The following is a 13,260-nucleotide window of genomic DNA, read 5'->3' on the forward strand; positions in this document are numbered from 1 at the left end:
TTGGTGTTGGCATCAGATGTGGGGTGAGCAGCCTTGGGACCAGCTAAAATAAATTTTGGATGGAGCATAAATCCAAAGCATGCTTGAGATCAAAATACAATTTGGGTGTGAAAACTTCTCCAAAATACACTCTTTAAGTTCAAGTTCATAAATAACTCTGGGTCCCAACAGTGAGGGTGCATTCACCCATCCAGCAGCCCCTCCTGCTTCAGCCTATTTCTAACAGTCTCCCTCATGTAATACATCACTGGAAAATCTATTTCCCACACTATGTGGAGCACATACTGCATTTGCATTTATACTACACTATGCTCTCTTCCCATAATTCTGGGAGACTTGGCTTGTAAAATTCTAACCTGTTCATAAACGAATTCGAGTATCTACAATAGCTGACCACACGGTTCACTCTTCGATTTGTTGGTCCACAAAATCTTAGTGAACCTCATCTTGTTGCCTTTTCCTTTTAGTTTTTTTCTTTTTACCTCGCGGTGATGTATTAGTTTACAGCTACTAGAGGCAGTTTGAACCATTGTGAGGCAAATATTAAAGAAATTCAACATTATTTATTTTTTAAAACTCTTTCACATGGAAAAGAACTCCGCTCTTGAGTGCTCAATATTTTATTAGGAACAAGTCCTTTGGTTTGTGTAGTAGTTCAGAAAATGTGCAGCCGTCTATTGTAATGCAGTGCGGAAAAATTGGGACCGAAAGCAAGCACTGCTTCAGAGCAAGCCTGCGATAATTACTCTGTGTGCTTTCGGTTCAACCGTATCTTTTATAGGACTCTTTTATTGCTTCTCTTCTGTTTTCTGATTATGTGTTAAACATCGAATATTAATCTTTGTCGGCCCACTCACTGAATAACTCTTCTTAAATTCAGCGAGCCTCACAAATATGTTCCTATGATCCATCTTCAGCATTTCCATTTTTATTTTCTGTAAATGTTATGTGGCTCTTGCTTCTTAAGCCAAAGCAAGAACCTCTTCAGAGACATATATTAACTTGCAGGAGAAATTTTTCAAGGCGTCCATGATAAAAGTATTCGTATCGAGGCTGCCCCTCACCGGTTCCTCAGCAGGGTGCTGTAAAGTGGATTCTCTGAGATGGTGTGCAGCTGGATCCCCCGAGGGCTCTTCTTACCTGGCAGCCAGATACTGGCTGGAGTTCAGCGTGCTGAGAATATTACAGCAGGGAGCTGCAAGGCATGCTCAAGGAATGTGGTTATGGAAAAGAAATGGAAAAGAAATGTAACTATAAATATATTCTCTATTGTACTCTTTCTTGCCTCTCTTGTCGAGTCACATTGCAGTTTTATGGCTCGACTGTGGTTCAGTGTTGGTGCTATGCAGAGCTTTGCAGAGCTAATATGTATAACAACTGGACATGTCTGCTACTGTTGTTCATGCTTTGCCCCTGCCTTGGAAAAAATATGGTGCATGTGTAAGCAATGTGCTCGTTCTGTAGGCAGAATTTCCATAATCATATCTAATTTGGCGAAGAGCTACGCAAATCGACACCATCATCGGACCATATACATTTAAACTGCTGTAGAGTCCCAGAGCAACTACATCATATTGATCTCAGCAGGTTTAAATGCAATTCATGCAGGAGAAAATGACGTCGGCCCTGCTGTTTGAAAAGTCATCCTGATTTTGTTTTTTAACTAAGTGAAGATAAAAGATGTGTGTTTATGGTGTATGAAAAGCAGCCCTGTGATTCTTATCAGTGTTTCCACCTACGTGCATGAGACCACAAACCAGGAACTCTTTGTCAAGGGAGATGTTAGGGGGCCTAACAGTGCTGCATTATGCTAATCACACAGTTGTAGCATAGTCGTTTGCTTTTTTTAAGGCAATCAGTGTGAATTAAAAAAAAAAATAATTGTAAAACATAACCATGGGTGTGTGCAGCTTTTATAACACTATGAGCAATTTTCTGTCTCTTCAGGAACAATTACACCTATAACACTTTGTCTGAACCACAACGTTAGTCATACAAGTACCTTCTTGAACACTAATTTTCTCACAGTTCAGCTAATTTTAGGAGGGACTTCTTAAAAGTCTGTTAGTTTATGCAAGATTTGTGCACTTTGTTGCTTTTCAGTGTCATAGAGAATGTCATAAACTTTATAAACGTTATATAATAACATGTAGTATAAATAAAACGGTAACCTCTTACATAATATACTGAAGACAGCTGATATTAATGTTAAATGCCCAACTAAACACTATCACAACATAAGTGAATACTAAAAAAACAACCTTCTTATCCTGATGTTATTATTTTATGGTATTTTGCCTCAAAAAACAAAACAAGGAAAGATGGCCCAAAGGTAACTATCTAGACACCCTGCTAAATGTCAGTTGCTATCTTCTTTTCCTTATCGTAGATGATATACAGTTTATTTTGGTTTTGCAGTTTTTATATTGGTTGTTGAACCACTGAGTAGTGTAAGTATTTTTTTAATAAAAATGCTATATATATATTTGTGATATTCTCTGTCAAGAACACTAGAATGATAGACGTGGATGCTGGGCGTCTGAGCGTGTACGGCATTCAGGAAAGCAGGTTCAGAATAAGTGACCTTTTGGGAAAATAAAGCCTCACCTGGCATGCAAAGTAAAGAAGACTCTAGTGGAATACAGAATATATAGAAAACGCCACATAAAATTTCAGAATAAGATCCAGGTCCTGGTCCTCATGTGTCCCCTATACCAGGATGCTCAGATGTACAAAAATGTGAGTTTGGATGGCAACGAAAAAGGCACTTAAAAGAATGATACTAAGATTATAGAGCCAAGGTAGGTACAGACAGCGATTTATCATATTTTTCATCATATTTCATCATATTATTTTGATTTTAAAATGTTAAACAAAACATTGAAAAGATAAGAGAAAAATATCGCACTGGTAATAAAGTGAAATATTCAGTTGTGATTTTTGTGAATAGTTGTCCATAGTTAGGTTAATGAGTAAGAGAAGATGGAGTGTTTACTCTTGGTTGTTGTGGAAATGTTGGGACTTGATACCAAATGTTGACATATGCATGTAATATAGATTAGCGGTCCCCAACACCCGGGCCTCGAACCGGTACCGGTCCGTGAGTCGTTTGGTACCGGACCGCGAGAGTTGAGGCTCAGGTGTGAAATGTATAGTTTTCAGGGTTTTTATCGGTTTTCAGTGTTATTTTGTTATCGTTTTGATTGTTAACTCTGTTTTCCTGGGTCTTTTCACGTGTGTTATGAATAAATCTTCTTTTTTTTGGTACCGGTACTAGTTTTATTTTGTTGTATTTATCCGCGACACTTTAAAGGCCGGTCTGTGAAAATATTGTCGGGCATAAACCGGTCCGTGGCGCAAAAAAGGTTGGGGCCTGCTCATATAGATGTCACAAATGTGAATGTTTCACGTGAATATGGCACTTACTTGTTCTTGTTCGGGCATTGTTTTTCACTCAAACTCTCTAACACAGGTAAATAATATGTTACTATAACTATCAAGTCAACAGGCCAGTTTGACTGCAGTTATGTGATGGTGATTACCTGCATTCACACGCACTGTTGCACTTCTTAATCTGATAAGTAACTGAAGTTCAAGCTAATGGAAGATAAATAGAGAGAGGATTAAACTGATGTATGATTTTGTGAACTAAGGAGGAAGCAACACAAAGGCTTTCTCTGACTGCTTTAGGACAATCAATCACTCCTCCCAGAAAATTTAAACACGAACGCCTGGCAGAGGACCGGCAGACAAGCTACAAAAATACTTTTTTACTCCCTTATGAGGTACCTGCAAAAGCTGAGCACATCAGCTTTTGAGCTCATCTTTCATCCAGCCGTGCTTCAGAAAATCTCGAGGGGGGGGGGGGGGGGGGGTACATGGATAGAACAAAATAAAGTAATAAAATAAAAATAAGAAATGGTTGATTCATTTTTGTGTTATTGCATTTAGAACTGTTTATAACTACAGGCGATATCTCTAACTGGGAAGCTGTGTATAACACTGAAACTGAAAATAGGATGTGATGATTTGCAAATGTAATAAACTCATATTGTATTCACAGTAGAGCAAAGCACACAAATCAAATATTTAAATCAAGAAAACAACATTTTAAGAAGGGCAAAAATGTCATTCTGAGAGTGATGGCAGCAACACATTTTTAAAAAGTCAGGACAGGGTCATGCTTACCTCTGTGTGGCATCCCCTCTTCTTTAAATAAGAGTCTGTAAATATCTGGAAAATAAGGAGACCAGCTTTTGGTGTCCCATTCCTGATATGAGACTCTGCCTGCTTAACAGTTCTATGTCTTTTTGTGTTTTTCATTTCATGATGCTCCAGATGTTTGGAGGGAGGCCTGTTCAGCACCCAGACTGGTCTTCTGTGAAGCTATGCTCCTTTGATGGATGCAGCATGCGGTTTAGCATTGTCCAAAAAAAAGAAAAAGATGTTGTCTTGATAGGCGCATTTGTTGCTCTAAAGCCTGTGTATATCTTTCAACAATGGTGATGCTTTTCCAGCTGTGCGAGTTGCCAGTCCCATAGGTGCTAATGCACCCCGATACCATCACCGATAACGAGTTAGATGGTCCCTCTCCTGTTGCAGTCGATCCATGGCATCTCTCTCACGGGTGTGTGATGACAGAATGAGACAAAGTGGGATTTTTAAATTGGTACAACAGGTTGTCCACTAGATATCTTGGCACACGTTCAAATCTCAGCGACCTTGACTTCGAGCTTAAGGTCAGAATAAGTTAGAACAAAGCATTGTTAGACTTTTAGACTGATACTTTGTGGTTCTCAGGCCAAATGTCCAGTAATTCTGAAGGTTCAGTGGACTTTCAGAGGAAATGAAAAACACATTGAGGAAAAGGCCATGGCTTAACAGAAACATCGCACATATCTGCAATAATATATAAACCACAGAATGTTAAATAACTAAAAACATATTTTAGCTCATTCAATGGCTGTTTGACAGCAATGTGACTCAGTTAAGTCAAACTGTAGCAACAGTGACAAGCCCTTTTCAGCATCCCCTGGGAGAACTCTTATCTGCTGTTGTATGCGTTGCTTGAATGTTTGTTATTTTCATATTTGACTGTGTTAGATCTCTTAGGGAGGTGCAGGTGTTTTCTGGTTTCTGAACATGTTTGCTTTGTCATTTGCATTCCATAACATTCAAGCAGTTAACCACTCTCCTCTTTCCTGCTGCATAAGCTTCAGCTGCTTCACTTTCATACACCCACTTTCGATTTCGGTCTTATTCTTTACAAGATCCGCGCTTTATATTCTGTTTGCCTCCTTTGTCCATCACAGCCTCCTGCCAAGTCATTTTGTCTTCTTTTGCTGTCTGGCAATGTCTCTCTTACATGTTTCCCATTTTGTTGTTTCTTTGTGTATCCCTCAGAAGATAGCTCTCTACTCCGCCCCCGCCTCTCCATCTGTGCCACACACTTGTGTTGTTTCACAGTTACTGAAGCACACATCCTGATTGCTACCAGGTGAGGCAAACTACAAGTGCACACACATGCTTGCATGACATGCGTTGGAGCACACACATACAGTCTGCAGTGGTTCAGTGGTGCATTTAGATGACATTTGCTTGATGATAACATTGCCACTGGCTAGGTTTGTGTTTTGCACTTTGTCTTTGCTTTTTGTGTGTCGGGCATACTGCAGCTGTTGTTTTCAGGTGTTAAATGGCGCATTTTCCATTTAGGAACATTTGACCTCCAGTGTGGTAGACATGTCAAAACTCCTAGAATGAAAATCCCACCTGACTGTGGCTTTAAATGTTCTCAGAGGAATCAGATGTGTGTTTCCACAGTGTATTTTCTTTCTCTCATGCCGTTCCTGTTCCCTCTAGCCTAGTTTCTCCCTGCTGCTTTCCTCCTGCTTGACTGGGGTCAGCAGATGAGCTTTGACCTCCTGTGTGGCCCCCGAGCGAACAGCTTGGAAGCTGCGTGAACGCATAGGGGCGGAAGGCCACAGGGGCACCCGAGATCAGTTGTGCTGTACTCTGCAGGACCCAGCAGCTGCAGAGACAGGAAGCTGTAATTAGGACTAGAAGAGGCTTAATACTCAGAGCTATTTTTTTTCCTTCCTGCCAGTCTTCCATTCTTGCTCTCTTTCTCTCTCTAGAGAGAGAAATGCTTCCACATTAGGAGACCAAAACTCGCAATTACATGTGATTGTAATCCTCTGATGTGAGGCAATTTAATGCTTCATTTATTCACCTTCATTGCTGTATATTTCATGCCTTAATCCATCAGTGAGCCCAACGTTTTGTACACCAGAGTATTATCAAAGCTTGGGGGAGGGGGGGGGGGTGCAAAAAAAGTGAAGTAAACAAAGGTGCTATGTTGTCAGATTTGTAAAGTAATGTAACGACGAATGCTTTTGAGTGGTGTGCTAGAACAGTGGGTGTTCCACTGGCTAGCCAAGTACTGATGACTAACTTAAGGCAGACCTTCCCAAAGTGTGGGGGGGCGCAGAGCCATTGCAGGGGGGCCGCGAAATGAAAGGGGGGCGGGGGGGGGGGGGGGGGGGACAAAACGTTTGGACACTGCTAGCACGGGGCGCCCACAGAAACGCAAAGCAGGAGACGAAGCATCGCTGAATATGTTTCCAAACCAACTTCATTCTAAGCCAAAGACTAGAAAATATGGTGAAGCATATCTTCCCTTTGGTTTCACCTGCACAAGGGCCGAGGTAAGTCTCCCCTGCAGAATTGGTTTTCCCTTCATCGGGAGCAGCGCTGGGCTCTTCAAATCACGGACAAACTGTATCACACATTCTTGATTTTCAGTTTACAAACACTTGTTGTAATGACTAACTACTCCTGACATTTTGGAGATGTTAGCTCTTTATACAGTAAAGTTACAGTGGGATACAAATAACATCAGGCTGATCCTGCCACAATTTGTCCCCAGGTTCAAATCACGGGCAAACAGTATCCCACAGCTGTTTATGTTTTTAAACCCACTTTGCACAAAGAGGCATTTTTTGAAAAATGTATTGATAGCAATGTTGAATATTATTACACAGGAAAAAAAAACAAAAACAAACAACTACACGTAAAATAATCACACCGCTTCTGCCTTTGTAAATGGAGGGACAGTAACTGCGTGTAATACCTGCCAGTCAGAGTAACAGTATTTTGTCATCTATCTGCCATTCTGCAATTCATCTCATGTAAACAACGTGGCGCACAGCATGACGTGAAAAAAGGAACATCCCTTTGACATTGCGTGAGGAACTCTGTATTCCTTGTCCGCAGGAAAATGCAAAAAATGAGTTTTAAAAAATCTCCATTTTCGGTGATTCGAAACGCTGTTTGCGTGTGGATATATATTATCTCATGAATCAATTAAATGTTCATTTAGCAGCAGGTAGCAGTGATGTAAAGCATTACTAATTGATCAGCCATTTGGTTCATCACTGTGTACATCTTGGGGAAAGTACTTTAAAGACAAAATCACGATACTCCACTGCCGATCTGTGACACAGCAACAGAAAAACCCCACAACATTGTGGTTGCCGTTAAAGTCATTTTGAAAGCTACTATTTAAACAAAGCTTCTGTGTGGAGCTTTTGTGTGGAGGCTTAAAGTTTCCTTCAAAACCGGTTGTTCAAACCTTCAAACCTCACGTTAACAAGCTTCCATGGAAAAACTTGGGTTGTTTTTGTTTATTAAATTGGGGAATTCATCCAATGATGCAAATTGTATTTCATCTTTGTCTGATGTTGCGTTTAAACACAGCCGGAGCAGCTTTAGTTTTAAAGTTGCGTCTGGAGCTTTCAATCTTACATGAGGGAAGTTTGATTACATCTAATAAATGGGGCCAGTCTTTAAAAATTCTCTTTAGTTGCAAATGGAAAGCGGCCAAGTTCTTGTGTTCAGACAGTGGTTTCCTGTGTGAGCCGTATGGTTTCACGCTCACATCCCCTCATGCATGCATGTGCACGCTGCCTCAACTAATTAGTACCTCTCTTTTTCGCAGGGTTCTGTTATATCCTGGCAGACACATGGACAGGGAGAAATAAAACCGTCAGTTCAGGTGAGTATTTCCAACCTCTCGCTGCAAAGTACAAGATTTTTTGGGCTTCCTATCGGTCTTTAACTGTGCTTCCTTTACAGGCCCTCCACCTGACCTCTGGGATAAGTCCTAGCTGTGGGACTTGATGTTGGTGGGCCCACAGAGCTGGCGTGCATGTGAGAAAGAGGTAATGAAGTCCAGTATGAGGCACTGGCGGAGGCTGATGCTGGTGGGAATACTGGCCTGGGCTCTCTTCTTTCTCGCCCTCCTGTCGTATTTCCTGGATGCTCGTGTGGATGAGCCCCTGACTTCTGCTGGTGCTTTACTCTCCCAGCACCCAGACACACGCCGTCTGGCCTCCATACAGGCCTCCCATCAACAGCATGCCATGGTAAAGCTGACTTTACCATTAACTACAACGTATCCCAGAGATAAACCAGAGCTGGAGCCTCTTGCCAAGTCCGGGACCCCAGAGACCAGCCTGGAGATGAGCCAGAACCCAAACAATCTTCCTTACGCTGTTTATGGCAGCCAGGAAGTAAGTCGCCAGGACTATCTTGACCCACAGAGCCTGGCAGCCTGGTCTTCCTTTGGTACAGAAAATGTGGGTTCTCACTCAGATCCTGTAGTCCAGAGTCGTGAGCGACAGTCACAGACTGCAGACTATCAGAACCACTTCAGCAACACTCAATACCAAGGTGGCAAGGAGGAAGATGATGAAAAAGAAAATGAAGATGAAGATCTGGGAAACAGAAGGAAGAACAGAGTACAGAGTATGGCCGGTGATGACTTCTCTGATCTGGAGGAATTCTATTTCTCCAAATCCATCTCGCTAATAAAGCGGCTCTGGAAGGGTCAAGTGTCGGCGGGCATGCTGAGTCTTCGACTGCAGCGTGCCATGAAGGAATACGTCAACTCCAACAAACACCATGTTTCCTACAAGGGGAATCGCAAGCCCGCTCAGAGTGCCAAGGAGCTGCTTTGTGAATTGAAGAATCAGGCCCGGCTGAGGACAGTAGACGGGTTGGAGCAACCCTTCTCTTCACTTGGCTGGGCTCGTCTGGTGCCATCCCTTCCCTTGGAGCAGCTGTACAAAAAGGAGAACAAGAGAAGCTTCGAGACCTGTGCTGTGGTAACCTCTGCTGGGGCCATCCTTCGCTCACAATTAGGCAAAGAGATTGGTAAGCACCAAATAAGTCACTTTCTGGCATTTTCCAGAAAAAGTCTACTGCAAACGTGTATTCTGTTGAAACTTGTGCAATTACAGATACTTTTTCCCGAATCAAGGCTCGCAAAATCGCTAGCCCGACGTCCCAGGGCTAGCGCTTTTTCCAGTCGGGCTACCAAAATCTATCTCTGCCCTGCCCGTTGGGCTATCATAGAAAGGAAAAATATATGTCAATGCTTTTGCATTCTTTCGGAAATGTAGCTGGGTAATTATGTCATTGGCATCGGTGAGCCAGAATTTGCGCTTGTTTTTTGCTTTCACTTTGCAATCGCGCGAACTGTGTATAGAGAGCGACAGTACTGATTGGTGAGTGATGATAATTTGCGCATCATCTTATCAATCGTTAGCTTACTATGCAAACATGACAAGTGAAATCTCCCGCAGCAAGCTTAAACATGTGAGAGGTTGATCGCGCAGAGAATCGCTGAGCGTTATGTGAGTGCGTGTGTAAAAGCAGCAGGATATATATTTGAGTTCTGCTGAGCCAAATGAGACAGGTCAGCGTGAAGAAGTGACAGCCAAAGAAAAGCTTACCACAAAACGGAAAAGTTATGACAAATCAGACTATAAGGCAAAAATAAAGTGCAGCTTTATGGTTTCATGGACAAAGGAATTTCTGTGGCTGCAATATGACAAGCTAAATAACCAGGGGTGCACATAAGTGGTCCGCAGGTGCGCATTCGCTGTCAAAATAAAAAGAGCGCACAAGATAAGAAGCTGCAACGCGTGTTTGCGTATATAAGATTTTCTGGAGGAGCTCTTAAAGATGTCGAAGAAGCAAGCTCCTTTAAGCAATTACTTTGGTGTGCACGTTGCAACTTCTTATCTGGTGCGCGTCTTTTATTTTGACAGCGAATGCGCACATGCGGACCACTTATGTGCACCCGTGTAAATAACATAATGTTCTGCCGGGTGTGTTGTTGGTTTTCCCTCGATTTCTGAGTCGACAAGCGCCTTTGTTACTGGGACCAGTAATTTTAAGAAAGGCCCCCATTAGAACCCATGAGAAATGCAAGAAATGCATTATTGCTCAGTCTGCAATATCTTTCCCGGAACAAACACCAATTGCAAATAACAAACTAAAAATAAACCTGAAAAATCTGTTTAGAACAGCGTACTATGTTGCAAAGAGTGAACTACCACTGGCAAAATTTAGCAGTCTTGGCAAACTTAAAAAAAAAGCAAATGGCCTAGATCTTGGTTCCACTTGCCTCTTACCCGTGACTTCAGTGGAAATTTCAAATTCAGGATCTGACACAGACTGATTCATGTCCTACACAGTTCTTACAAGTTCATAGAAATTTCTGTTCAATTAGAACCAAGTATTTGAGTTGATGATTGTAATTTTATACAATGTTGTAATTTGTGTTTCAACAATTTTTTGATTAATGTTTTGTTTCCATTACAATATTATACTTTAATGTATAATATTGTACAGGAAACAAAACATCAATCAAAAAACTGCTCTCTTTTTTATTCGGGCTACTTAAATTTATTTTGGGCTACCAAAAACTGAAGAGTCCCTGCCCGAAGGGCTACCAGGGATTTTGAAGTTTTGCGAGCCCTGCGAATGTCTTAAATACAGCACTATAATAATTATATAATATAAATAATTTCCATGACATTCTTTATAACAAATTATGAGGCAAAGTGGAGCCGGTGCTGCAATTAGAAGGCTTTGTGTGTCTCTGACAGTAAAGGCTAAAGTGGAATTCAATCCTATGCAACAGTAGTAAATTTCACAGAAATTAGTCTGTGAAGAAGTCTTCTTGACTTCTTAGTCTTAGTCTCAGTCTTAGTCTCAATTGACTGCAGGTGAGTGCAGCTGACTGAAACTAGCATCAAGTCACAGGATGTAGAATTTCACTGAAGTGTTTGATGGAGAAACAGCAATACTCGGAATTAAGTAGGAAGAATAACAAGTTGGACATGTTACTGCTGCCAAATAAAGGTGTGCCCGTACCTAATAATAAACTACTATTAAATGATTCATTAGATTGTTTGATTACTGCACAAAAGACTCGCCTGTTCTCTAAGTGTCCCACTCAGGAGTGGTAGTCTCAAGGTCAGCACATTTCCACTTTGTGCCTGCAGAGATTAGCATTTGCTCAGGTTTTTGTGTGGCTTTTGCTGATTAACTTGTCAAGCTGATTGTGCGCAGCGTTGAGTGCGTGCCTAGTAAGCTAGATATCTTTGCATTTGAATGTGTGCGTTCTTGGTTTAGAGACTTTTGGCAGCTCTCTGGTAAGTGGGGAGAGTGTGAATTCAGTGACAGATGGCTCCTCAGAAAAAACAGAACCCCCTCTGGTAACCAATCAGGCCTCTTCACATCACATATAGCTTACTTGCATTTCTCTCTGAATTCAGCTGTTCAGGGCAAGCGCTAGAATTAATAAGAAGGTCTTCAGCTTTGTGGCTTAATATTTTTTTTTACATCTCTATAGACTGATACGGGTATACAGATGTCACTGCCACAGAACACGTTTTACAAGAAAGACAAGAAAGTACACCACACAGAGAAATCACCACACAGACTTCTGCAGGTGACCCTTTGGTTATCAGGGAAAACATCGATGCCACAAGCCTTCAGTCTTTAGCGCGCTACTCTGTTGTGTGCTACTTGGAAATCAGCAGTGACATAATTTCCTACAATTTGAAAAACATACAAGCCACCTCCCGTTGTTGGTGCATGAACACCCTCACACCTGACTTTTGGTATACGAGAAACAGTTGACTGAGATGGGAATGAGTTTTCAGTTTCAGGCACCAAATCTAAATCTTTCTGTATCATCATCTCCCGTGTTTGATTTTGATGCCTGGCCAGTCATGTGTCCCATATGCATGTTCTTGTATACAAAAAATAATAATAATAAATTCTACCAGTGTTATACGGTACTTTAGTCATGAATTAAATAAAGAGCTGTTCTAAACGGTATCCTGAGTTGGTGTGATTACACACACACCTTCCTATAGAAAGCCGCTGTTGATGATTTCTGAGGTCACCCACATCTCAGTGCAAAAACAGCTGCAGGATTAGGTTAAAATATGTTTAACTGATGTGCTGTAGTGTCTTGATAAATGGGACCGTTGTTATGAAGCTGATTATTTATTGAACAGCGTCACAGTGCTTTAAACGAAACAGCATGAATTTGCTACATTAATTCTCAGGCTTAGCTTCAGCAGGAAATCAGATGGCATTGATCTCACTCTGTCTACTCATTCTCACCCTGTTGGACCCCCTGAAAGGCTTCTCTGTGCCAGAGCCTGTATTTTGCAGGTATGAACAGTGACTCATTCATTCAGTCAGTTAACCTGTCCGGACTTGAATATCACGACCACATCGCACTAAGTTTTGAGAATACCAGAGGCAGGTTGACTGACTTTTGGATTGTAATGTTCCTAAGTGTCTATACACCACTGAGGCCATGCTGTGAGAGTTTGCTGGTCAGAACTTGGTTCAAAGTGTGGTGATGTGTGCCTGCCATCATGTGGTGAACACGGCAAACTGCATCCTCATTCCAACCACGGTATGGAGAAGATTGGTCTTTGGCAGGGTTATTCAGTTTGATGCAAACATGCTGCAGTAAAACACTCAATTCAGAGGCTTGTTTTATTTATCAGTGTTTAGACACAACTCTAATGTCATTTATATTTCAAATTTACCATGCGAGATAAGTAAATATGCTTGAATATCAGTGGTCTCTAGAAATTGTCTCATTTTTCTTGCAACTCTTAAGTATGGATTGTCTTGATGCATGCTCTATTATCCAGGCGAATTATGAGAGAGAAATAAGAGTTATGAGAATTTGCATATTAAGGATGAAGGAACTGACCTTCCAGCCCATTGTTCTTTCAGTGGTCTGGTTTCAGTCATTATGCAAATGGACTTTTTAAAAGATTGGGGAAAGCTGCAGTGAGCTGTGACAGAAGAAGTCACTCCCACTGAAAACGCTACGTCCAGATGAACAGAATCAACTTTTGGGGAAGTCTGGATTGG

The 13,260-nt window shown here is 41.5% G+C and overlaps 1 protein-coding gene across 7 annotated transcripts in view; it reads left to right on the top strand.

Annotated features, from left to right (window-relative positions):
* Positions 1 to 13,260, top strand: part of st6gal2a (ST6 beta-galactosamide alpha-2,6-sialyltranferase 2a) — a 39,759-nt gene that overhangs the window by 13,959 nt on the left and 12,540 nt on the right. For 3 of the 7 annotated variants that reach the window (XM_085134452.1, XM_085134451.1, XM_085134454.1), the window contains 2 exons: positions 8,000 to 8,056; positions 8,137 to 9,216. In XM_085134452.1, coding sequence (XP_084990578.1) covers positions 8,181 to 9,216 — 1,036 coding nt within the window. In that variant the 5' untranslated portion in view covers positions 8,000 to 8,056; positions 8,137 to 8,180. Of the gene's footprint in view, positions 1 to 4,338; positions 5,498 to 7,999; positions 8,057 to 8,136; positions 9,217 to 13,260 lie in introns of all 7 variants that reach the window. The other 4 variants (XM_085134449.1, XM_085134453.1, XM_085134450.1 and 1 more) reach the window with 3 other exon arrangements.

This window comes from Neolamprologus multifasciatus, chromosome 16, assembly GCF_963576455.1.
Source record: "Neolamprologus multifasciatus chromosome 16, fNeoMul1.2, whole genome shotgun sequence".
Taxonomy (NCBI): Eukaryota; Metazoa; Chordata; class Actinopteri; order Cichliformes; family Cichlidae; genus Neolamprologus; species Neolamprologus multifasciatus.